At 36.5% G+C, this 27,126-nt stretch overlaps 3 protein-coding genes across 3 annotated transcripts; 2 read left to right on the forward strand and 1 right to left on the reverse strand.

Annotated features, from left to right (window-relative positions):
• The first annotated feature begins 1,481 nt into the window (after positions 1–1,481).
• Positions 1,482–3,259, forward strand: LOC139096981 (uncharacterized). Its single transcript, XM_070648745.1, has 2 exons — positions 1,482–2,116; positions 2,312–3,259. Exons 1-2 carry the CDS (start codon positions 1,489–1,491, stop codon positions 3,241–3,243), a joined length of 1,560 nt encoding a protein of 519 aa, XP_070504846.1. The 5' UTR covers positions 1,482–1,488; the 3' UTR covers positions 3,244–3,259.
• Positions 3,260–4,561: 1,302 nt separating this feature from the next.
• On the forward strand, positions 4,562–12,730 carry LOC139096988 (thioester-containing protein 1 allele R1-like). The gene is made up of 8 exons (XM_070648752.1): positions 4,562–4,698; positions 4,806–4,986; positions 5,696–6,783; positions 7,089–7,356; positions 8,148–9,190; positions 10,311–11,448; positions 11,919–12,084; positions 12,595–12,730. Exons 1-8 carry the CDS (start codon positions 4,649–4,651, stop codon positions 12,639–12,641), a joined length of 3,981 nt encoding a protein of 1,326 aa, XP_070504853.1. The 5' UTR covers positions 4,562–4,648; the 3' UTR covers positions 12,642–12,730.
• Positions 12,665–26,292, reverse strand: LOC139096987 (extracellular matrix-binding protein ebh-like). Its single transcript, XM_070648751.1, has 8 exons — positions 26,154–26,292; positions 22,945–23,131; positions 21,272–22,374; positions 20,031–20,298; positions 18,612–19,591; positions 17,237–18,233; positions 17,020–17,176; positions 12,665–16,565 (listed from the first exon to the last, which is right to left on the reverse strand). Exons 1-8 carry the CDS (start codon positions 26,210–26,212, stop codon positions 12,739–12,741), a joined length of 7,578 nt encoding a protein of 2,525 aa, XP_070504852.1. The 5' UTR covers positions 26,213–26,292; the 3' UTR covers positions 12,665–12,738.
• Between the last annotated feature and the right edge of the window lie 834 nt (positions 26,293–27,126).

The following is a 27,126-nucleotide window of genomic DNA, read 5'->3' on the forward strand; positions in this document are numbered from 1 at the left end:
GATCACAATCACTCCATGCAGGGTTGTAGCCAAAATTCGTTAAGTTGTTTGTTAAGTTATTACTAGATCTTATTCTCGGAAAAGTGAAGTCCCGATATCTTAATCGCCCTATTGATGTCAAAAATCCAAATTGAGATGAACATGCCTACACATAACCGATATGCCAGCTTATTTCACATTTTGACGGAAAGATTAACGTTGACCGTCATGTATGAGTGGCATCTACATCAGGAGTGAATAACCTGTGAGTCGCAGTACAAAAGATACCAATAAAATATCATGTGGGTGTCCAAAGAACTCATTAAAATAAGCTCGAGATCAAGCATTACTGAGCACTTTAAATCAGGAATTGGCGGACGAAAGCCAGTGACAGATCTAGATTTGGGCAACATCTATGGAATGTCGTGGATCAGGGTTATGAGTTGTGCTACGTCATAAGTGAACGACTCCTTGTCTATGTGATATTTTATTGTTAATATCAGAGTGTGGCTTTCTCAATACCGACCAGACTCTTAATTTGAGACGACCACACTCTGGTTAATATGTTGACTAAATTCTTGATTGACGACTACACTGTACTGCTCGGATGTAATTTATTGATGATTTTACATGTGACTTCATGAATCATTCCCGAGCAACACAATAGAGTCGATAATGTGAGCACAACGTGCTTTGATAACACAATATGTGAGATTTATGACGATTACGTAGCTACTGAATATTGCACATACAAACCGACGAGATATTGAAAATTCTTCAAAGTGCAGCTTGTGACTACAAGCATTCGATACTTATTAAACGATTCACATATTGTATCAAGTACACATTTACAATGAATTTTATTGTGTAAGGTCTTAAATTAAATATTTTGGATCATAAACATTGACAAATTCTGATATTTCTAGAACCTTAACATCAATTGCCATTATATTCTTCAGTTACCTCCCAAATCCATCATACCCAAAGATCCTCAACTGTAAAACAGTTCATGAATCATTCGAAGCTGTTGGAAACTTCACATACTGCAATGTAACAACTCATATCGAAGTCATTGCCCAGAGCTTCTCAATTACTCTCCGCTCAGACAACGGCAAGACCCCAAAAGGTGTCGCATTTGTGGACCAAAACATTGAAATTCTTCCTGAGCTGCCTACAAGCTTAACATCAAAATTTCAAGTCTTAAGAGTCAAAAACTCATCACTTAAGGACATCACAAGCTGCATGTTAATGGATTATAAGTCACTAGAAGTCCTCGACTTGAGTGACAATCACCTGCGTTATCTTGAAAAGGATCTATTCAGGCACAACCTTAAGCTTAAGTTCCTTGACGTCAGTTCCAATAGAATCATCTTAATTCATTCATCTGTGTTTGAATCATTGCAAAATTTGTCATACCTAAACATACTCTATAATAAATGTGTATCACATTTGTCATTTGTTAGTAAGGATGTTATCAGAAATGGAATCAGCGCTCTCAAAACTAAATGTATGGATGATTTTTTTCTACAGTTGACTCAAACGAATAAAACAATTAAGATCGAAAAAAGCTGCAATATTAAGCAATTACGACCTAAAATGGCACTTCTAGAGACCGGAGTAATCATTGGACTTGTCTGCCTTGTTGCTTTATTAATTCTATACATCCTGTACATAAATTGCATGAAATCATCAAATCAACGATTTCACAGTAAAGTAACTGACAGAAAAGACATGTTTGAGGAGACGTCAAGCATCTGCTTCTCATCAACAGCCGCTGGACTCGATGACCATCCAATTCGTAGTTCCAGAAGTAATTTGAGTACACTTAACCGTAATCCTCAATCGACACTAGCTGAAGATGGCTTGGCTGAGAATGTAGTCAGTGAATATGCGGAACCAATCATGTTGACCAAGGAAGACATCGAAAAACGGTTAAAAAATTCAAAAAATTATGAAAATCATGAAGTAAATCCATCAAATAATGCACCGGTTTATCAAAATTGTGGACAATTTGGGGACGGTTCGGATGTTAAGTATCAAAATTATCCATTGGGTGGAGCCATGACGATTGATATTCATGATATTGGAAAGAATAAGCAACGAGATGGAGCTGTGTCAACAGAAAGCTTAAAACATGGTAAGTTATGGTCTAATGCAGGGGTGGGCAACCTTTTTTGGTCTACGGGACATTTTTTTTAGTAAGTCTTGACTGAAAACACAAGGTTTATGGGACTTTCGGACGTTTTTGATGTGCCGTGACACAAAGGTTGTCCACCACTGGTCTAGTGATTAAAATTCATCAAATATTCAACCTAAAACCCTTCAATTCCAGCAAAAAGTGGCATAATTTATGCCAATTCCACCCAAAACATGAGTCAAAAATCACCAGGAAGTATGTCATCATCACAATATCCAATGACACAGCACATGAATGAACAACAGCCTGAATCATCCAAACATTCATCAAATTATGATTCGTCGACAACACGATCAGTCAAAACCGCAGAAATCGGTAGGAAGACTGTAAAATACACAAACATAAGTCGACTGCCAACTAATGATTCGGACCAAAATCAGTCACAATTACAAAAACAAGCAATGCCGGATGGACAGCCGTCATCAGTCACACCAATTAATCCACGTGTTCAGGTCTATTCGACACAGACATCGACATCCAGCACGGGATCATTAAGAAGACCAAAAAATATTCCAAATCTACAAAAATCAAAGTTTTTTGACAATATTAATCAGAAGCTTCAAGTCATCACACCGAGGGACACAAAAACATTCGAATTTCCGGCACCAAGTTCATCTGGAATGAGTCAAAAAGGCACACAAAATAAAAAGACATCCAAAAATGCTTTTAAATCAATTGGCGTTCATCAAAGTTCAACAGTTCCTGCTTATGACAACCCGAAGTCACCTGGATCTGTAAGCTTGAGTCCAAAGTCATTTAATATCGATAAAAGTGTTCAGCAGTTGCCAGACTTGCCAAGAAGCATCAGCACAACTTCCAACACTGGAAAATTCTCACCAAAAACATCCTCAGCATTTTCATTAAAATTACCTGGAAGTGGAAATGAACAGCAAAGTTACAACAAGTCTCCAGTCAGTGACGGTGCACCAAAATTGCCAAATCGTTCATACCTAAGTTTAAAGTCATCGGATAATAGAGAATCAATTAATGTTGATTATTGTGTACCTTTGTCAGAGTTAAATGGGGTGCAATTGTATTCTGAGCCTTATAGTCCTTCTAAGAAATGAACGAGGGGGATGTGCATGAGAGGGGAAGGGGGAGAGAGCAGTAAGGGGAGGAAAGTGGGTAGATGGGTAGGGGGTTTGGGGTTCTTCCCCTATTTTTGGAAGCAATTCTTCAATTTTATTTCTCAAATTTTATTTAATGATTATTTGCTTACTTTACTGGTCGTATAGATCATTTGTGATCCATGACCTACCTTCGGCTACTCCAATTCCATAAGTACCAAGATTACATTCAATTTAATCCCAATCTAGTCGTATTAAATACCAAACATTGTTAACCAAAAACTTAATAAATAATATAATCTGCAGAATTATATGTTGTAAATTATTCTTATTTATCCCACACTTCCTAACAGTCAAAATGCGTAGTCTCTAGAGGTTGCTCACTTTAAATACACAAGATGTGCATGCTCTAGAGCTTTGCTCATAGCAGTACAGTACAGTACTTTCATATAAATTCAATAAGTACAGTCCTATATCACTGGAGTGTCTGATCCTTGAGGTCACGCGCTTCGAAAGCGAGTCCCTACATGAATTGTCGTAAGAAGAATGGAAACACAAACTGGGCTTGGGTGAAATCCACAAGTAAAAAGGTGCGCTAGTGCTACAAAAGCAACATGGCGTAGAACAGCATTACTGGAATGTCAATTTGATGTCTAAACTGAGAATTTGTACAAGCTTTGTGATATGGCAAGCAATAGAGTCAGATGGAAGGCTTTTAAAATAACTTAGACTACAAGTCGGGGAATGGTTCAAGTAAGTAAGTGAGAACTCGACAATAACCCATCGAATATCATCCATCATCGAAAGTCAATGACTATCGTTGACACTTACCATCGATAACTGGACGGTGACAACTTTCCTAGACAGTGGACCGTTGATTACCAATTGAAGAAGCTCAAAAATAATCGAATACAGCCAATTATCAACTCTGATACAATATAATCAATTTGATCACCAATACATGCCACCATTAACGATATAACAGTTTAACCGGCACATGTGTAGATAATAAAATTTCTTTTACAACTCTCTGAGCACAACATAAGATGAGTCATAAGAGAGAAATTGAAATTTGGGTTGAATGACATCAACGAAGATGGACAAATAAGCAAAACACAAATTTATTCTGCAAAAATTTATCAAAATTTGAGGATATAAGAGAAAGCACCAAAAACAGAGTCAAACTTCCAACAATAATTCTCAATATTAGAGTCAATAAATTCTAACTACACCACTGCACTTAACACTAACATTCATACAGCATAAAAACATCTCTTATAAGAAAGCACAAAAAGCAATTTAAAGTTAGTCTGTTTTGAGTTTTTGCATTGAGCTGAGTGTGTGACCTTGAAGTGTTGATAGTTAGTGACGTATTTTTAAAAAGAATAGCTTTAAGTACTTAAGAATGACTCAGTTTTTGTTTGTTTTTATTTTGTTGTTTTCGGGATGCTTAAGGTGAGGAATTTGAAGCTTATTGATACTTATACAGTGAATCAGATCATAAATATTTAATTCTAATTTTAATGCATGACTTAATGTTGTTTACATTCTTTAAAATTCAGTCAAAGTGTGTCACTTATTGGATCGCGGTATGTGTCAGATAATTCCACGTACAAGGCATATTTAATTACAAATAATTTGGATGATGATTCATCAGTTAATGTGGCATTTGGACCGAAAAGTGGATATCAAACAACTGTGAAAGATGTTGATCGTAGTCAATTTAAGGAGTTGAATTTTGATGTAAGTTTAGAATATTATTGTTGATTATGGGAATTTAGAATGTATTCCGTAAATTACGGTGTCGGTGTTGACATCGTGAAAGTATAGAATATAGATTTTATTGTTAAGAAAGATGTGGAACTAGTGAAAAATAGTTGAAAAAAATGACAAATTGATTGAAAGTCGTGTTAAAATAATTAAAAAAAATGGACATTTTTAATGGTTAAGAATTGCATTTGTCCATAAATTGATTAAAAAAATTCATTAAATTATCAAAAATAATTAAAATTTATCAAAAATTAATCTAAAACAGTCAAAAAATGTCCAAAAACAATAAAAGGTTGATAAAAACAATCAGAACAACAAAAAGTTCAGCGAAAAACAGCAATAAACTTATCAAACATTGGTCAAAAACGCTCAAAAAATCTAAAATTTATCAAAAACAATTAAAATTTAATCAGAAACATTCAAAACTGTCCTAAAACAATCAAAATAGATCAAAAACAATCAAAACAGTCCCAAAACAATCAAATTTGATCAAAAAATATTCAAATCTGATCAAAAACAATCAAATCTTATCAAAAAACAATCAAAATTTGATCAAAAACAATCAAAATTGATCAAAAACAATCAATTTTGATCAAAAAAGACTAAACTTTGATTAACCAGTTCCACATCCTCATTCATCATCAACTTCCCTAACCCACATCTAATTACATTCTCATCACAGGTCACTCCCGACGAATTCAACGACTATGAGCTGAAAATATCATCAAAACATCAGAATTCTTGTCAAGAACAGTCTGTAAATCTCATCAAAACATCCAACGTCCCAATTGTCTTCATCCAATTCAACAAGCCAATTTACAAGACCAGTGAAACATTTGAATTTAGAATTTTTATTCTATCCCAAAAACTAGTTCCAATTTCAAAGGTTAAAGACATGACTGTGACTATATCCAGTCCAAGACGAGTTGTTTGGAGTCAGGATAAAATATCAGCTGTATCTGAGTACGGAACCTACGAAAATTCAGTCAAAATAGCAGACATACCTAAATTGAATCAGGAAGACCTAGGAACATGGTCCATAAATGTTGATGTCGACGGCAAAAAAGCCACAAAATCATTCGAAATTCAGACTTTAAATAAAGACGATACCGAAGTTTACGTCCAAGTTCCATCCGACGTCGCCTTTGAAGATCGCCGAATTTACTTAAATATTCTCACAAAAGAGTTCAATGGACGATATGCAGCCATAGCAATGCAAGCAAAATTCATAAATTCATCACGTGTGGAAGTCAGCAAGCATGTAAAAAGTCAATATTTAACAGACATCAAGTCAGTCATCGCGCTGGACTTCCAACAAGATTTAGGACTGAATTTTCCAACAGCTGACATGATTTTGACATTTACCGTCGACATTGTGGATGGACAGAAAGTCACAACAGTAATTAAGGACGTAAAAATGAAGCATAAAGGCAGACAAACAATTCAAGTCATTAGAAAAAAATATTTCAAGCCTGGATTTAAATTTCCAATTAAGGTTCGTGTTAAGCTGCTTGATGGACGTCCTGACAACTCACTTAATCAGCTGTCGACGACCATCAAGTATTTATCAAGCAATAAAAATGAAAATATTGACGAAAAAACTTATGAAACTAACCTAAAAAATGGAGATGCTGTTCATGTTTTACATCCTAAGGCTAAAACAGTCAAGATTGTAATTCAACTAAAGTTTGCAGACACAGAACATGTTGAAGAAATTGATAGACTTCCTGGTGTTGATGAGTATTTGCAGGTTACTATGGTTAGCAAGGGGTAAGCTTGGTTCCTTGAAAATATTCATTTTTAATCCAAATGGTGGATCTGGATCTAAAACCCCAGCCAGCATAAGTCGGTCAATTGATCCCAGAATCTGAAATTAGGCCGGCATGACTCTGTCTTGGTATCGAATTCGGTTGAAATTCAGGGACCTTACCAGAGCCTGTGGATTAACACCGAATCTGGCATCAAGCATCAAGTCAGAGTCATTCCAGCTTGGGGCCTGATTTTGGATCAATTAACCGACTTGACTAAATCGAAATTAATATTTTTAACCATTTTCTTATCTTTCCAATTTCCAGCTCAAAAGTAGGATCAAAGATTCAAATGAAAGCTCAGTCAACAGAAGAAATGGAGCAGCTCCATCTCTTAATTTTTGGCACCAACGGCATCATTCACAGTGAAATATTCGAAGACTCAGAAGGAAAGGATGTTTATGAATTTTCATTGCAAATCACCGATGAGATGAGACCCGAAGCTCGTGGACTTGTTTTCTATACAAGATTATCAGATGGTGCAATCATATATGATGAATTCTCATTAAATATTGGATTCTCTATTAATAATTCGGTAAGTTTGATTTGATAATGTTTTAATAATTATGGGATAAGATTGCATTATGTCAAATGGAACCGGTGGCCTTAATGGTAGAGCATTGACAATACGTGCTCTTGATACCCTAATTTAACTGGGAAACACTGCCTTACCTGGGATACTGTATCATATTCGGGATACTGTTACATATCTTAGATACCCTACCATATCCGGGATTCCCCATCCTATCCGGGATACTCTAATATACCCGAGATATACTGCACTACTCGGAATACCCTGCCCTATACAGAATATCCTACTATATCCGAGATACCTAATCATATCCAGGATACCCAACCATATCCGGGATATCCCATCACATCTGAGATATCCAAATATTCTCGAGATATCCAACCATATTCAGGATATCCTATCGTATCCTGATTGCCTCATCATATCCTGTATACTCTGCCATATCCGGAATAACCTACTATTCACGGAATATCCTACCAATTCCATTATTTCATACCATCCGGAGTAACTTGTCATATCCTAAATTCCCTACGTTCCCAGGATAGGTATGACTATCATATGACTATCACATCTACCCCTGATTCAGTCTTAGGTAGCTTAAATCAGCTATGATAGGGTAGGATACTATAGGACTGGAGCAATAGTATATGAAGTACTTTAAGATAGTCATACCTACTCAGAAAGAGCAGGTTAAGAAGCCGGTTCCTAGATCAGCTTCAAACTCATGCCTAATTGTTACATAAACATACTTAATACTTCTTATGCATTAATACACCTTCAAATAACATTTCCAGCTTGAATTCACAGCACCTGATCAAGCCGAACCAAATCAACTGATGAATATTGAAGTAAAAACTGAAAAAGATTCTCAAGTTTTCCTCATTGCCATTGACGCAAATGCAGAGCTGTTTAATGGAGACAATGGAATTTCTAGATCATCAGTTTATGACGAAATAGCTTATTACATCAACAAAAAGTTCACAAATCCATCAGACTATCAATTTGAAAAATTCAATGGATTCATCTTAGAGCCACTAAAAAATGGAATTAGCTGTAAAAATGGTCAAAAAAGCAGCAATAATGATGAGGAAATTCAAGAAAATTCAGCAAGACCTGCTTCATCTCAAAAGTATTTTCCAGCGACCATACCGGAACTTAACTTCATCGCCACAGCTGACACCCAAACAGTTCAAATGCCAATTCCAGACAGCACAACAAAATGGAAAATTTATGGAATTTCCGTACATCCAACAAAAGGTTTTACCGTGGCCAAAACACAGCCTGAAATTTCCGTCAAAGGATCAGTCAAGAGTGGTGTAAAAATAGACATTGACAGTCCATCGACAGTCGGACGTGATGAAGTTCACCAAATTAAAGTCACCGCCAAAAATATGCAGCAATCTCATGCCAATGGAGTTGTTACTTTAAACATTGAAGACGGAATGCTGTTAGGTGATAAAATGGAATCAAAATCATGGAACACAAAATGCCGAAAATATTTTAATGGACGACTTCCGCTTACTTATGCTGTCCAATTTAATCCACAAAAGAGCATAGACACAAAATATTTCAATATTGCAGCTAAAAGTGAGAATCCAATAAAAATAACAGCAAAATTTGAATCAGCAACTGGCAAATCTGAAGCAGCTGTGGATGTTCCAGTCAGTGCGTCTGAAAAATTACAAAAGGAAGTTGTGGCTGTAAATTTAATTAATTTGAATCAAAAGACACCAAATTTCATCCTTCAACTTCCGAATAATGCTTCAACAGTTAAGACATTTGTGGATGTTTATGGAAATTTACTTGGACCTGCATTGGATGGACTTGAGAATGTATTGTGAGTATATTTAACTTAGATGTCTTGATTAGTCGAATAAGCCATAAATGGTTCACTAACCATCTTCTCTGCAATTCGATGTCTACATTTTGAGAATCTGTTGACATTTCATGGCAACTTTATGAAGAAAGACACTCGATCGACTAATTTTGACTTGTTAGACTCGAAATAACTGCTTAGGAATGTTTATTTTTGAGAAAATGCGAATGCATACGTGACTAACATTTCAAATACGTAATTCATATAATACGTAATAAGCTTCGCAATTCATATATGGATCTACAATGTCATTTAAATGTATGGCTCTAGCAAATCAACATGATGTTGTCAATCGTACATCATCTGTTATGGAAACAGACTTGATTTATTGTTTTGAATGATATACAATGTTTCTTCTGTGACACAACATGACGATGATGTTGTAGATGCATTAGTTAAAGCATGTTGACGATTAAGTGTTCTCGAGACAGAGACCAAGTCTTTTCAATCTCGGTCTTGGGATTAGTCGATACTTCGAACCAGAGTTGGCAGGGTTTTGAGAGTTCGGACTCCAAAAGTCCAAAAAAGAGTGGATCTAATCGAGTGCACACTCCAACGAAGTGGACGTCAATTTCGTTTATTTGGGAGACGCCTCCATTGGAGTCTGGAATCCAATGGAAGCGTTTACACATTAAAATCCTGCCAACTCTGATTCAAATCATACTGTCTACGTTTCCGTCTCGATCTCGATCTCAGTTTCCATTCCGATATCAATTTCCGACTCATTTTTGGTCTCCGTCTTGAAGATTCGTATAATTAGATGACATTTGTCACGAAAATAGCTAAAAATTAAAGAGTACTGTCCAAATTTACCCAAATTTCCCTCATCAAATATGCATTGCAGCAATTTATAATAATTCAGAGTTGGCAATTGGTCGATGACCAGTGACACCTACCATCAGCAGCTAACCGACGGCTGTTGACGCCTCTTATCGGCGTTTTCCGTTTGCCGATGACATCTACCAGCCGGTCGACAGCTGTTGATACCTGCCGATGGTAGGTGACATTCAGCAGATTTTTGTCAATATCCGTCGGCCAATTGCCAACTCAATAATAAACCTTTATTTTAACCTATTTTTAGTGGACGACAAATGTTCCTGGATGAAGAAAAAATCCTCAAATTCCAAACAGCAATCATAAACTACAAATTCTTAGATTCAATTGGTCAATCCAACAGCGATAAAGCAAAGACAGCAAAACGTGAAGTATTTGAAGGTGGAAAGGAAGCTCTTGACATTCTCAAAAATATCTCAAAAGATAAGACAAGATTGTGGATGTCTGCATTCATTATTAGAGCATTAAAAGACGCAGCCGGTCTAGTCACTGCTGATCAGAAGCTAATCACTGAATCATTGAATTTTATAGCTACACAGCAAGTCAGCAAGCAATACAGAAATGCAGGAAGCTTTAATTACTATCCAGAAACTGATGATCATAAGGATATTGGTGCTGGAATGCGTGAGCACATCCAAAATGCCTTAATTGTCACAGCATTTACAAAAGACAGTATACAGCCATACAAAGAGTACATCCTGAATTCATTGACTTACTTATACTCAAAAAATAGAGAATTTACCGGCGATTACGTGAATGTTGTTATGGCTTATACCTTTGCATTATTTGGTAACAAGTTGCATGCTGCTGAGTTCCTGAATAAGCTCAATCGTGGCTATTCATCCTCGACTTTTAAAAAGCATCACTCAATGTACGTTGAAATAATTTCGTACTTAATTCTCACAAAAATTCTCATCGGCGATGATCCTCGACTGGAAGTTGAACAGCTGCTAGCACACAGGAAGGCCGACGGAGCATTTTATTCTCCATATGATACAGTCCTGGCACATCAAGCTCTTTATGAATACACAAAATATAAGAAAAGTGGAAAAAGTTTTGTCTTTGAAGTTGATGGACAGCAAAATATGATTGGACAGGATGAATCGAAGCTGTTTGGTCCATTTTTGGATCCACAACATGAAATCATTGTTACTACTCAAGGATTAGGATATGCCTTAGTTTATCAAGAGCTTAACGACAATGCAGCTGTAAGAAATTCAATATCAGCACTTGGTACGTCTGTAAAGAAGGTTGGCAGCAGCGGTGATCTGGAAATTAGTTTTGACTACAAATTCAGTCCGTCCGATCGAGATGTCAATAGCAATTTACTGGTTCTGGAAGTTGAGATTCCTAAAGGATACAAAGCCAGTTTTGGCAAGAAAAATGTGAGTATTCCTCTCTCTCTCTCTCTCTCTCTCTCTCTCTCTCTCTCTCTCTCTCTCTCTCTCTCTCTCTCTCTCTCTCTCTCTCTCTCTCTCTCTCTCTCTCTCTCTCTCTCTCTCTCTCTCTCTCTCTCTCTCTCTCTCTCTCTCTCTCTCTCTCTCTCTCTCTCTCTCTCTCTCTCTCTCTCTCTCTCTCTCTCTCTCTCTCTCTCTCTCTCTCTCTCTCTCTCTCTCTCTCTCTCTCTCTCTCTCTCTCTCTCTCTCTCTCTCTCTCTCTCTCTCTCTCTCTCTCTCTCTCTCTCTCTCTCTCTCTCTCTCTCTCTCTCTCTCTCTCTCTCTCTCTCTCTCTCTCTCTCTCTCTCTCTCTCTCTCTCTCTCTCTCTCTCTCTCTCTCTCTCTCTCTCTCTCTCTTCTCTCTCTCTTTTTCTCTCCTCTCTCTTGTGTCTTTTAATAATTTCTGAATTATTTTTCAGTTCCAGGATGTCGAATTTAGGGACAATGGATCAATTGCTGTATTTTACTCACATAATATTAAGAAGAATATCCAGTACAGGGATACAATGGTAGTGATAAAAGATAGCAATGAGTTAGAGTATCATAAGCCATTAAAGATCAAGCTTTATGACTACTATCGTCCAAGTAAGTTGAAAATCTATAAAAAAATTGATGAGTTGAATGGAACTAGCTGCATGTCTAGTTCTTGGGATGACTAATGTCGATGTGGATTTGATTGGTTAAGTAGTGAGCAAGCTTTCATGTTTCGTGGAACAATTAGGTGATAAGCCTCAAGTGTCAGTGTACCGCGATACACAGGTTGCCCACTACTGGATTTAATCGATTTAGAAATGACTTTTTGGTACACATTTCATGTCTAATTAGTCAAACTTGATCTAAAGATGACAAAATAACAGCATATGCCTGTTAGGGTAGTCATCCTTAGATCAAGACATGCAATAAGTCAATGAAGTCATCCAAGATGATGAATTTGTGGGGTTCATTCGAAATTGACAAAAACGGAATGCCTGCAACCTTAGATGAACTATAAGCTACAACCAAAAGCTGCAGACTTGTTGATTTAAATGCAAACCTGCGGTTCTTGGTCGAACCCCTAAAAATTTGATAAATTTTAATTATTTTTTCTCATTTCAGATATAATTGACACTTACACATATGATTTACTCTGCATTCAAAGCTAGATTTATCAAAATTGGTCAACAAATTATGTTTAAAAATGTCAAACTTTATTTATTTATGATTTAATAAATTCATATTTTTCGATTTTAAATCTAGTAGTTAAGTCCAATAAACCGAGCCAGCGTGTGCCTGATCTCTATTTGGCCAGCCTGTTGGGTACTGGTTTACTTGTCCGCTGCCTATTTGTGGCTGGTATCTTTGTGTTCCTCGTGCTTGTGTCCCGCCTACTTGTGCGTTGTATCCTGGTGTGTAGGCTCTTTGTGGACTGTATTTTTGTGTACTGTGTGCTGACGTATGGCCTGATTGTGTCCCGTGCTCATGTGTCCCGTGTTCATGTGTCCTGCCTGCATGTGTTCCGTCTCTTTGTGACTCTATTACTTGCGTCCCGCCTACTTGTGCCTTGCCTGTTTGAGTTCCGCCTTCTCGTGCCCTGCTTGCTTGTGTTCCGTGTTCATGTGCCTTGTATCCTTGGATAGAATTAGACGTCTCTTCAGTTTGTGTTTTAGATTGATATGTGTCTGTGACTTGAGTCACAGTGACATCATTTGCGTCTTCTTGATTATGATTTGAATCTGCCGACGTAGATTTCGTTACTGTTGACTGTTCAATCTTGGGCTTAGCATCAGTTTGGTCATCTGTAGTTGGACTGGAAATTGTTGTAGATTCTGCTTTATTGGCTTCAACAGAAAATAGCTTCTTACTATTTTCTACTTTTTGTGCTTTTGAGGCTGCACTATCTACTTGGGAAGATTTGGTCACTTCAACTTGTTCAGTGACATCATTTGTGTCTTGTTGATCATGTTTTGGGTCTGTCGATGTATATTCCGATACTGTTGACTGTTTCTGATCAAATGTGGGTTCAGCATCTGTTTGGTCATTTGTGGTTTGGCTGGAAAGTGTTGTTGATTCTGCATTTTCAGCTTCAGCAGCTTTCTCAGCTTCAGCAGCTTTATCGGCTTCAACTACTTTTTTTATATCATTTGCTGCTTTTTGTGCTTTTAGTGCTGCACTGTCTACAAGTTGTCTAGCCTCTTTAGCTGATTTTGCTTCTTTTTCTGCCTCATCTGCGGCTATTTTGGCTTCTTGAACTAAGGGCTTAACTTGATCAATATTCTCATAGTTATACCAGTTCTCTACAGATGTTTTGTGATTTTGAGCATCTTTTAACTTGTTAAGTGTATTTATAGCTGCTTCCTGAGTTTCTTCTGTTGCACTCTTTACTTCCTGAACTAATTTTGTCACTTGATCAATAAAATTTATATATTTTGTATTATAAATTGACGCATATGATTCTTGGACTTCCTTTAACTTATTTTCTGCACTGATAGCATCTTCAGATGCAGCAATAAATGAATTGGCTGCTTTTTTGACTTCCTTACTTGTTTCTTCAGTTAGTTTAGCAATTTGAGCTATTTTTGCTGCGTCACTTCTGTATTTTTCTGTGTTATTAAAGCTGATTTCTGCTTGATTTGCTGACTCAATGGCAGCAGTTAAGGATTCAGCATTGATTGTACTTCTTGCAAACTTTAAAGCATTATTGGCCTCAGTATTCGTTTTTATAACAGCTTGAGATGCTAAGCTTGGTAATTTTGGATCATTTTGTGTAGCATTAAGTGATGAAATGAAGTTTTCAAGTATTTGCTTGAATCTATTCATGGGTGAATCATGATTAACATTTAGATCTTGTACGGCACTATTAATTTGATATACTTTAGTCCAATCATGTTCAAGCTGGTCTTTAATTGATTTTTCAATATCTGCTGCAGAATTGGAATTATCTTTAGCTTTTGTTGCACAGTTTACAGCATTTATTGCATGAATTATAATTCCGTTAATATCCTCAGCTTCTTGCTTGATCTTAATTGAGTCATCATTTAAAGTTTTGACATTTTGCTTTTGTTCATCAAGCTTTTCTGCCAGTGATTTTGCATGACTTAACTCTCTTGTTTGTTTTATGTCTTTGAGAGTTGAAAGTGCTGTTTTTTGCATACTTTTTGCTTTTGTTTTTTGGCCATTGATTTTTTGTGTGATATTTTCGAAATCATTGTCAAATTTGTTGGAAGATTGTAGAAGATTTGAGCTTTGAATTGCTTTGTTTAACAATTTTATATTGTCTCTAATCAGTAATTTTGTAGCATTATTAACATTTTTAATGGCGGTACTTGCGTCATTGTAAATCTTTAAAGCACTTGTAGATGCATTCTTGAACACTTGAGCTAATTCTTGTAATTCAGTACAGTTCTCATGTATAATTTGGAGTTCCAACTTAGTTGTTGTGACAATGTTTGCATAATTTTTAACATTATTTAATGCAGCAATGACGTTGGCTGATTCGGCTGTGGTTACTACAGCGTCTGTGGCTTTCAATGCATTTGCAGCGGCTGTTTGTGCTTTGATTAAATCCTGTTTTGCTTCCAAAAGACTTTTGTTTGCTTTTCTTGTCAAATTAGCAGCTTGATCAACCAGATTTTTTAAGATTGTCGATTTCTCAATTTCCTCGTTTGTCCTTTCCGTTACACTTTTTTTAACGATTAGTTGGTTCTCAAGGAATGTTTCCGTTTTATTGGCCGACGTTCTCCTGCTTTGAATTTCCTTCTCAATTTTCCCAATTTCTGCATTTAAAATCGTTATATTATTCACAATGTCACTAATTGTTGTCAATTCATTTTCAACTAGTTTAGCATGCTCATCAGCTCTCTTGGCTTCCTCCATTCTCGTCTCATCAGCTTTGGTTCTTGCTTTATTCATAGCATCGATAGCATTTTGTAATTTATCTGTAGCTTTATTAGCATTGTCGATGGTATTGTTATGTGAGATTTGGACTTCATTTACGATCTGTGTCTTCTTATCCTCAACATCCTGAGCATTCTTATAAGCATCACATTTTTGTTGAGTTTGTATTAAGAAATCATCAGTTTCTGCTTTTATAGATTCAGCTTTGATCTTCAGATTTTCACATTTAGTCTTCATTTTTTCGGTGCTGCTTCTGACCGATGCAATATTGTCCCTAGCTTGATTAGCATGCTGTAAAGCATCATTTGCTAAACTTAGTGCATTATTTGCTTCTGTTAGAGCTTCCTGAACACGAACATCTGCATCGTCTACTTCTTTTCTTACATCATCTCCTTTTAAGGCCTTTTTGGCTTTTTCGAGGATATTTAGTGCTGTTTTGTATGCAGTATTGACCTGATTTTGGTTTTTATTGATGGCTTCTTGTGTCTGGTCATATTTATTTCGAGCTGACTTAATTTGTTGATCTGCTGAGCTTAGTTGTTGATTTAAATTGGACAATTCATCTTCTGTCGCTTTGGTTGTATTCTGAGCATCTAAAATCTTCTGTCGTACCGACGTCGAATCCCCCTTTGCGGCCCTAACATCACTAAGTGCTCGTGAAACTGCATTTTTTGCATTTTGGACATTTTCCTCAGCTTTTTCCAGAATTAATGTTGAATTATTCAGTTCCTCTTGTGCCTGCAATTGTTCTTTCTCTGCATCATCAGCTGCCTGCTTTGCCTGCTGTGCATCATTTTGAGTTTTTATTGCTTCACTTTCTGACTCAGAAATATCTCTTTTAGAACGTTTTGGAACGACTGGTTCAACAGGAATTTCCCTTGGACCTTCTGCATCAACAGTAATTTTATATGCCTTTTCAGCTGATTCAAGTGCAGATGATAATGTTTGTTGTGCGGACGTAATTGCGGAATTAGCAGATTTAAGTTTAGTCGTTGCCAGTTTAGTTATTCGTTCAGCATGCAGGATACTTTGGTTCGCTCCATCATTAATCGATTGTGCTTTCGACGTGATACTTTGAGCATATTCAGCATTACGTACAATTTGATCAGCTCTTTCAATTTCTTTCTCAACTCTAATTCTTTCACATGATTCTTCATTCTTGTCGAAAACGTAAAAGAATGTATCCTTGATGTCTAAAAAAATAGAAAGTTGATTAAAGTCAATTTGTAGTTAGGCAGGGGAGTATCCAGGAGTCGAGGTTTGACTAAGGATTCTTGAGATCGAGTTTCAGTCTCTCAGTTTCTCTCAGTCTCTCTCAGTCTCTCTCAGTCTCTCTCAGTCTCTCTCAGTCTCTCTCAGTCTCTCTCAGTCTCTCTCAGTCTCTCTAAGTCTCTCTAAGTCTCTCTCAGTCTCTCTAAGTCTCTCTAAGTCTCTCTAAGTCTCTCTCAGTCTCTCTCAGTCACTCTCAGTCTCTCTCAGTGTCTCTGAGACTCTCTCAGTCACTCTCAGTCTCTCTAAGTCTCTCTCTCAGTCTCTCTTAGTCTCTCTCAGTCTCTCTCAGTCTCTTTCAGTCTCTCTCAGTCTCTCTCAGTCTCTCTCAGTCTCTCTTAGTCTCTCTCAGTCCTAAAAAATGAATTATTGACTTACTTGATCTATAATAGTCATAAACCTTAATCATTGAAAATTGATGTTTACTGAATTCATAGACTTTAGATGCATAAATCGACATTTTGGTAATTTGATCCTTTTTGAGCTTATTCATTTTGAATATAACTAAATTTCCGTTATTTAAGGTATCGAAGCTCTAAAATTAGAAGTTATAAAATTACTCCAGATCCACAAAACTTCATCACCTAAATCTTACCAAGACATTCTCGCTGGGATCATACCGAAGATACCTATATCCACGTGGAAGTTCCATTTCAAGTACCATTAAGTTATTGACACTTTGATCATCATTTACATTCACAGAAATATCAAGTTTAAACTCTTCGTGACTAACTTCAACTCTGTTGGCATTAATTGTGAAATAGTCTGATGTATTTGCTGGATATCCATTACTTCCAGCATGTCCAAATTGTGAATTGTCTTCAGGCTTTAAGTGTTTGAACTTTGCATGCTCATATAAAGCATGTAGAGCCAAATCAGCATCGTGTGGTGAATAGAAGCCATTATTAGCATCAAGCTGCTTAATCAGCCACTTGACATCATCCTGTGGATCTTGATCAAGTAGAATTTTAGTCAATATTGTGTATGCTGCAACTTCAATGTTGACTGCCTGCTGTCGTTTACTTTTTGATGTTAAATAGTCGTCTTTGAGTAAATTTTGTGCATTATACTTGTCATTGTTAAGTGCGAATGCATATGCAGCTGTGACTTTCTGATAGTCACTAGTCATGCTGATGTCCTTTAGGTATTTTAAGGCCTTTCCAATCACATTTTGATGATCTTGTCGGTTTTCAGTTTTAAGGAATACAGAAATAATTTCAGCTGTTTGGATGTCCTTTGGATTTTCGTCCATTTCCTCACGATAGTCAAAGTTTGAGTCATAATTGAATGATCCGTAATCTTGTTGCTGGGTTTTGACAAAGTCAAGTGATTTTGATATTAAATTTTGATCAATATTGATGAACTGCTGAACTTCGATCAATGTTCTTGCTGCTAAGGCTGCCAATGTGATGGAATTTGGATCTTTTACTTGGAAAATCTTATCAAGAATTGACAAAACTTCTTGATATCCAGCTATTAAGTTATTGATTGATTTTTGGACATCGCTATTGCCTAACAGTAGATACTTGTGAGATGTGATTGCTGCTGAGAACTTTAAAAGTCTTTCTTCATCTGAAGTTAATGGATATGAACTACAAAAGAAGGAAAAACTTAGATTAAAATCTGACATAATTCATATTGATCCCGGGGAGTATCCAGGAGGAGTAGGGGGATGCAGCCAGGCATTTTGAAAATGTACAGGGAGAGTGAGGAGCTTTAAATGCAATTAGTTTGTGACTTTTTTTGACTATAATTGGCATTACTTGACGACGGTCTAATCTACTTGACAATAATCGACTCTACTTGACTAAGATCAAAGCTACTTGACAATAATCGACTCTACTTGACGAAAATCTAAGCTACTTGACTATAATTGACTCTACTTGACTAAGATCAAAGCTACTTGACAAAAGTTGACACAACTTGACTACTGGCTACTCCTTTTATCCCTAAATTAACTATCTACTTACAAGAATCTATCCAGACCATCAACAGCAGCTGTCAGAATATTTGTATATGGAAGTTCCTTATCATTTTCAACTTTAATATCCTCAGAAATTTGTTCATTTTCATTTGATTTATTAATCAGCTTAACAACTTTAATGACTTCATCTCTATGTGATGCTGTTGATGCGTGAACAGTCACCTTAATGTCACCATTACCATCCGGTTGAATCAACATTGTCTCAGTTGCTGACAACTTTTCATCTCCAATATTCAGTGTGAATTTTTTGGATTTTAAATTCGTTTCCTTGAAGTCTAGACATTGGATGTGATACTCAACTCGTGGATGTTTATCGACAAAAACTCCATTTTCAATTGTGACTGATACATCGGATGTTATAGCCTCAAATAAGGTATTAAAGACAGCAACATTAATCCACAGAATTTCCTCTTTATAGACTGATGCCGGTGCTTTAAGCTGAATTGAAAATTCACTTTTAACTGTCGTCGTGTTATGTGCTTTGGCAATTGTAAGTCCTTTATTTGGATGTACAGATATTCCAAAATATTTGAATGTTGTCAGCGCTTCCGGCACTTTATGACTTATTGTCTGTAAATCATCACTAATAGCTTCATATGACTCATCAAACCAATTATCTGGGAAGTACTTGATGTCATTATTATTGTTGGATAAAGGATCAACATTATTTGTGTCATAGCTTAACACTTTTGTCGATTCAGCATCGCATGACTCTTCAGAATTTAATGGATTCAATATGAAGGCATTTGACTTTTCAAAATGATATACTGACGAGTTTGGATATCTTAAATTCATATAATAGGCTAATTCGTTATAGACATCATTTCTGGATATCTCATTGTCGCGGTTGAGTGACAGAGGATTTAAATCGTATGCTGAAATGTAGACTTTCGATCCTTGAGTCGTTTTGAATTGGATTTTTGCTTGCTGGTTTGGTTTTGTGAGTGGATCTGCGTAGATGTCAATCTAGGGATTAAAAATGAAAGTTAATTAATGAAATAATTAATAAATCAACCCGAGCAGTACAAATTGGTGATTTGAATCCATGACACAGTCATTTAAATAGGGACAAAGCCAAAATAATTTTAAAAAAATGCTACAAAATAAACCATTTCCAATGCTCAGAAGTGTTAGCCCGTATCTCCAATAGCCATGGACCAAGAAGCACCTGCATTCCACCTAAGAAGCAAGGAGCATGCTTTCATGATCCTGAAGCAGCACTACCCCAAATAGACAAAGCAATTACTCTTGATAGCTTGCTTCCTTTAAATATACTACATGAGCATGTAGGCAGAGCGCTGCTCGCAACTTACACTACTCGAACCCCCAAAAGTCCCCATGGCTACGCCCCTGTCACAGTAAATTTTCGACACCAAAATTTCAAAAAAAAAACCTTAATACTAACCGTATTGTCAATAGAAAATCCAAGAGCAATCGTCAATTCATCATAAATAATCACACCACTGTCAGGTTTGACATAAAATACAAGAACACGTGCTTCAGGCTTCATTTCTTGTGTCAGAGTTATTGTAAATTTGAAAATATCATTTCCAGCTGCATCAGGATATTCTTTATTTAGGATTATTCCATCCTGTCCCATTACAAGTACATGAAGTGTTTCCATTTCGCCGGTTGTTGTTGCTGTTATGAGAATTTTGTCGCCAATTTTTGTGCTAAAATGTAAAATGGGAAAATTTTTTATTAATTTATTTTGAATTATAATTAAAATATTGTTTATAAGATGCATGCTGACGACTAAGGTCAAGTGACGTCCGTTTGACTATAGCAGTCGATTCTAGTCATTTGAAACTAACTGCCAAGCGGAAAATTTATGTCTTTTTGAAAAACTATTCGCTGGTGTGGACCAGAGTTGGCATGCCGGTATAGGTCAGCGCCGAAACGGCAGCCGGTGACTAGGATGGCCGTTGTCTTTGGGGGCAGGCACCCTTAGGCGGTCGTTTTCGCTGGTTTGGACAAAATTTCAATGTGTTGCGGTTGAAAACTATTCAATGTTGCCGTCAGACAGATGCATGGATGAGACGGAATCGTTTCGACACAGTCTAATGCTAGACAGGGCAACAGGCCAACTTGACTCTAATTTGAGGTCGGATTTCAACTAATCTGACTTGAAATAAGAGTCATATCAGGCCTATGATCAGATATTCGGGCATTTCTACATCGTATGCCATCCAGAAAATAAGAAGAATAGCTGCTCATTTTCTAACACACATCTAGTTGTGAATATGTTAAGAACAGAGTTGGCAATCGACTGTCTTCATCCATTTTTTTATCTTCTTCAATCGGTCAATCAAGATTGGCCATCGTCAACAATCGATGGCAAGTGTCAACATCCGCCAGTAAACTGCCAGTGGACGGTGTCAGCCGTAGCCGGTCAAATCTCGTTGATAGATGTCATAGGACACCTGTCAACTGCCGGTGACAGGTGCCAATGGTCGCCGATCATTGTTGACTGCCGATGATAGATGATATTCGACGGGTTTTTGCCGATTGTCGTCTACCAACTGCCAACTCTGGCTTGATGATTGTTCACTAATGATGCATCACATTTGGGTGGGGTGACGAGGAAGTTGGTGAAGGAAGTAGGGCCAGATAACCCAAAAATAAAATAATTCGTAACTGCCTTACCTTTTCTTTGCAAAAGCAGCTTGCATATATTCATTAGCACCATGTGTTGGTAATGGGTAAATTTCCTCAATCAATTCAGCACCATCAAATTCAAGTTTAACAACAATTAATTCAGTTTCAGGCTTTGTTTGAAGGATGTTTGATGTCTCGCCATTTTTCAAGTTGACCCTAAACTCCTTTTTAATTTTTTGAATTTTATTACTGTTCGGATTCCGGTTATGATACTCATTTGTGATCGATAGCTGACTAAATCCATTATCAAGACGTCCATCAAGTAGCTTAACACGAACTTTAGTTGCTGCCTTAAATCCAGGCTTAAAATATTTTTTTCTAATCACTTGAATGACATTCCTGACTTTATACTTCATTTCAATCTCTTTTGAGACTTTTGTGGTTCTTTTTGTTGCTGCATCTGTTAATGTCACGTCAAACTTGATCATCATGTCTTCAGTTGGAAATCTTATGCCTAAATCGTCAGCAAAATCAAGTCCAATTCCTTTTTTGTTACCAAAAATGTCAACATCCTTAATATGACGGTTGATCTCAATTATATCAGAACCTTTAAACTTGGCACTTGCGTGGATGCTGGCACGTCCAATAAAGAACTTATTCAGCTTATCGCTGACTATAAATGTCATGTATACACGTCGATCTTTAAATGACACAGCTGATGACATCTCTAGCTGGACTTCCAAGCCTTCATCGACTGACTTTTCAACATTGAAATATTTCACAATTTCACGGTCCAATAAGTTGATGACAAGCTTCCATCTGCCTAAATTTGGTGCATCAGCAATCTTTATTAATCCTTCAAAAACTCCAATTTTAGTCTTGATGCTGTCAATCTTATGGATGACATTGTCCTTCGAGTCATGGATGGATACGCTAATTTGTCCGTGGGATGTCAACGGAACCATCATTTTGTCAAGCACAAAAATTCGGAATTTTAAGTCATCTCCGGTTTTATAAATCGGTTTGGTTAAGTGAACAAAGATTTTTGGATTTGCATGTGATTTCATGAGCTTTATTGACTGTTGTGTGCATGCATCGTTGTTGGATGTTTTGAAGTTTAATTCATAGTTGGTTGAGGGTTGTTGAGGAACCTGAAATTGAGGAAAAATATGGGATTTTAATGAAATTTGCAGTTGAAATTAGGCAAAAATGGTGTAAGTATGGGTTGACCCTGTGGATAAGCCTTAAGGTTGGCCAATAACTTCATATATAAGGATCTAAAGCAGTGGTAGGCAACCTGTGAGCTACGGCACATTAGTGTCAACCTAAAGGCAGACTATCTTCATGCTCTTAGCATGTACTACAGTGATGAACAATCTGTGTGCCGATGCACATTAGTGTCAATTTTAATACTGACCAATTACTTCAGAAAAAGGTTGCCGTAACAAAGTGGTAGACAACTTGTGTGCTGCGACAGACTTATGTGTCACCAAAAAGTCATGCAAATGCTATGAACCGTGTGACATGTGCGGTTTCGGTAGACACCTAGTGTACAGCGAAAAATCAACGGCTGCCCACCACTGCCTACATAAAGGGTCGTATTAAATGAAAGGGAAAGGCCTCCTTGTTAAGTCACAATATCCATACTAACAACATCACCAATGCTTATTGTATCCTCAGTATCAAAATCAATAAAAAATTATCAAAAATTATTTAATTACCTCAAATTGAACTTCACTGTATGAATCATCTTTGAAATCCTTGATAAGCTGACTTGATGATTCCACTCCATCACTTAATAAAGACACATTCACAAACGACTTTTTATCCAATGAATTAGTCAATAGTAGAACTTTGTAATTTGAATTTTCCGGTATGTATTGTGATCCGATAATTGAAACGCGTTGACTGCAATAATAAAAAATACAAAATGCAATTGGAATGGAGTAATTAAATGAATTATCGAGAATTTCAAGATCAAGATTAAAGTCATGTTAGTATATTAGTCATGTAAAAGACACAACAATCGATAGCTCTGATATGACTCTGAGTCATAGAATGTGATTACCACAATTGAGGATGAAGGTAGTGTATTTGAGGGAAGATCCTACTTGCCATCTTTGGACGGACTATTAAGAAGAGCAGGCCAGGAAGACATCAATCGAGAAGTACAATTACGTAAATATGGCTGGATAGGTCATACACTTCGAAAACGGAATAGTGTTGTAGCTGGGGGTGAGACACAAGCTTGCTATACTGCTCTTGGTTGGAATCCACAAGGGAAAAGGCGTCCAGGTGCTCCAAGAGCAGACGGACGGAAACATTTACAAATGCAGGTGTAAAATTGAGACTTATGGACTTGAGGAGTAACATGAAAGTTTATCAGCTCTTTAGAGACTCGGCCATTGTATAGCGGCTAAAGTAAACAGGCTTCGATGGGCAAGACATGTAATTAGAAGACCTGTGGAAGCTCCAGCAATTAAGGTCTTAGGGACACAGAAAATTCGGGAAATCGGAAGATTTTCGGAACCGGAAATGGACTTTTCTGTGATTTCGGGACATGTTTTCTATCCAGACATCGAGATAGCATACATCATGTCTCTTCTAAGACACCAATGCACATAAATTGCAGTCATTGTAAGATTAGATGGAAGGAAGCTGTCGATAGAGACAGCAATGCATTTGGTATTGGCAATTGGCAGGCGGAAGCCGGCGATAGAACCAGTTATAGGCGACATCTGAGAGAGGCCATGGATCACAGTTGATCTGTACGGCCAGCAAAGTAAGTAAGTAAGTAAGATTAGATATAGAAATGAACTAGTAAATGCTGTGTGCCTCCTGACGACGTGTATTTAAGAGCAGAGTTGGTAATCTGGTACTGATCAGCCTAACGATGGATATTGGCCGTAGGGGACAAAAGAGGTCGATGAACGCACGGTGTGGGTCAACTTCCATTTTTTACAAAAAAAATCATCAATTTTTTAGGGTTTTTCCATGAAAAAATCCCAATTAGTGCGTGTGTAACACATTCGTGAATTAGGGCGTGGGTATTATCGGAAAGGTTATCAGTCAGTAAGCGCCAAAAAAAAAATTAATTTTTGATTTAAAAAAATCATTTGAAAAATTGTATGAAATTTAATAAAAATTTAATTGATTAAAAAACATTGTAGATTATTTTAATTACATTGAAAAATATTATTTGATATTGTATACCAGGAATAAAGTTTAATACTTCTAATGTCTCGCAAATTGCTGATAACATATTATGGCGATTTGGACTTATTTATAAGAGATTTTTGAAATACATTTGAATGACATTATAAGGACGTTCCGACGAGACCAAAACTCGAAGTTACCTCGAATTTTGTTTGGAGTTGAGTCGATTTCGAACCCTGGACGCAACTGAGGTGTTGGCAAGAAGCTAGCTATAGATTCATTGTCAGACGTTCTCGAAGTGAAATAATAATACAAAATTGATACGGAATTGGGAAAACCGAAGTCTGACTCAGAAGTTGATCAAAATCTCAAATGCATACCTTCTAATACGTAATGTAATGGACGGAAAAATTAGACGGAATAGAGAGTTCTCGAAATTTTTTTACAAAATGAAGAATTTTTACCAAAAAAGAGAAGGTTTTGACCCATAAATAGGGCGGCCATCTGCTGTATTTTTGCCGGGACGCTGCTGTACTTTTTTACCTTGCTATTTTGTAAAAATCTTCTGGCCACCTTACCCATAAATTGCTACTACCCCATACTACTAGATGTACCGTTGGCAACCTAGCAATATGCTAAGGTAGACCCGTTAAAGGATAAATGAAGAGCTTATCTAAACTACCTAGTTTGTAAGATGGAAGCTCATCAATCAAGCTAGGGAAGTTAGTTATTTTTGAAATAAACATGCAGATGTGAAGCTAAAATTTTTTAGGTTTTTTGAAATTATTTTGTATATTATGCAATAGACCGGACCTTTAAACGAGAAGGTTCTATAATTAGCAGATCTGCGGGATATCAAAAAGAAGATTCATATAAGGAAGCACGGCAGGATAGGACAAATATTTTGAAATGGAAAATGTCAGAGAAGATGCAGGGTGGCCAGAGGATTTTCGCAAATTATCAGGACACTTTCGAATAAAATCGGGATATTTCAAAGTTTGGCACTAACGGGATTCCTTTGGATAATTTTGAGTATTATTATTCAAAGAACTAAATTATGTTAAAAATTGCAAAAAAGTGCAGAAAATTATTGAAATTTTTAAAAAAAAAATCTTCAGACCGGACCTTGAAAAAGAAATTGTTTGAAATTTATCCAAAATACCAAAATTTGCCGGGACACAGCAGCGTTCCGGCAAAAATAAAGCAGATGGCTGCCCTCCTTAAGCTCCATATAAGAGCATAGTTACAGTAGGAGTTACAATAGACCGGATAATTTTCACTTTTTTAATGACGTGGATTCTATTCTCATCAAAGGACAAACAATGCATGCAAAACTTCCTATAAATGTGTTCCTGATCAATCAAAAATAATGAATGTACATCGATTTCGTAATTTGCAAATTTAAATAAACAATTCTATCTGTCTTATTATCGTTATAAGTTCTTAACTTAGATTTGATATGAACCATGCTCACGATAAAGTTAATTTAGATTAGTATGCTCATTTGGGGTAATTATGTTAGGGTTAGTTTATGTTAATGCGAAGTATCCTCAAATTAATACCAGGATATTAATGTATAGCTAATAACTAGAACTGAGATCGAGCAATAATCATTAAAATAAAAAAAACGGTGTAAATGTAATAGATTACCGGTATTAGTCGACCGTGTTTACTTATTAGACAATATTATTGGATGTACGTTCAAGATTAATATTAAACGCATAAAAGCATAAAGAAAACATTCAAAAAATCTTAATAAAATATCAATACGAACCCTTGAATTCCATTACAATATATTGCAAAAATTAATAAAATAATGAAGTCAAGCTTCATATTTGCAATTTATTTTTTGCACAAGAACAATCACAATTTTATAATTTATTTTGTCTTTTCACTCAACAGGCACTGATAGACTAAACTGTTTCTCAAGCTTTTAATCTTAATTATTTTGAATCTTTGAAAATGTTTTTTTATATGCAAAAATTTATTTTTATGTATTGGAATAATTAAGATGAACTATAAAGTTTTTGAGAGCAAAAAGTCATAAAGTGACTCAATTTGACTATGGGAGCATTTCCATCCCCACCAAAAGTTGGAAATATTGAGCAATTTGTAATTAATTTACTGTATGTCTTCATAGAGTGTCCAAGCCTGGAAATTAGTGGGAATGTCAACAAAATTTACTCTCAATTAATTCAAGCTTCGTTATTTGTTATGTGTGTGCGATGATCAAGTCGTATGCTGAATACATGAGAAAATCCCCCCACTCCATGTCCTCTCTCTTGCAAAATTGAAGATTGATTACTTTGTAAGGGAATAAAGTCGTTTGAAATTTATATAGAAAAGCCGATTTCCGAGAAGCATAAATCGATCACTGCTGTGCTTTGGATAGGCTTTTACTCTGTCCTTTTATGTTCTTATTCCGGCAGATTAGCAATATCAAGGGAATACCTAGATCCCTGATATCGCAAAATACACCGCGGGCGACCGAGAGCTATATGCCGGGATATATGCTCAAAAGAGTTGATTAAAATCTTGCTCAAACCCTCGCTTGTAGGGTGGCAGTCTCACAATCAAGCTAGTGATGACAGCCTTACTACTTGCTGTCTCCAAACCCAACCTATACACAGAAAGCTCCAAAAGGATATACACTTTGCATTTGTTCAGCTTCGGAATCAGACTTCGGCTTCTACAATACCCTCAATGTTCGACACAGGTTTAGTTCAAACCCGGTCTCTATATCCCAA

This window comes from Chironomus tepperi, unplaced genomic scaffold (assembly GCF_022539635.2).
Source record: "Chironomus tepperi strain 1889 unplaced genomic scaffold, CSIRO-AGI_Ctep_v1 contig_409, whole genome shotgun sequence".
NCBI classification, from domain to species: Eukaryota; Metazoa; Arthropoda; class Insecta; order Diptera; family Chironomidae; genus Chironomus; species Chironomus tepperi.

Excerpts from the sequence above, each read along its gene's own strand:
- LOC139096981 (XM_070648745.1), top strand. The coding sequence starts at position 1,489 with ATGGATGATTTTTTTCTACAGTTGACTCAAACGAATAAAACAATTAAG. Across the intron at positions 2,117-2,311 it reads AACAGAAAGCTTAAAACATG|CAAAAAGTGGCATAATTTAT; the intron begins GTAAGTTATGGT and ends CTTCAATTCCAG.
- LOC139096988 (XM_070648752.1), top strand. The coding sequence starts at position 4,649 with ATGACTCAGTTTTTGTTTGTTTTTATTTTGTTGTTTTCGGGATGCTTA. Across the intron at positions 4,699-4,805 it reads TTGTTTTCGGGATGCTTAAG|TCAAAGTGTGTCACTTATTG; the intron begins GTGAGGAATTTG and ends TTTAAAATTCAG. Across the intron at positions 7,357-8,147 it reads GATTCTCTATTAATAATTCG|CTTGAATTCACAGCACCTGA; the intron begins GTAAGTTTGATT and ends TAACATTTCCAG.
- LOC139096987 (XM_070648751.1), bottom strand. The coding sequence starts at position 26,212 with ATGAAGCTTGACTTCATTATTTTATTAATTTTTGCAATATATTGTAAT. Across the intron at positions 19,592-20,030 it reads GATTTTCTATTGACAATACG|ATTGACATCTACGCAGATCC; the intron begins GTTAGTATTAAG and ends TTTAATCCCTAG. Across the intron at positions 17,177-17,236 it reads ATCCCAGCGAGAATGTCTTG|AGCTTCGATACCTTAAATAA; the intron begins GTAAGATTTAGG and ends TTCTAATTTTAG.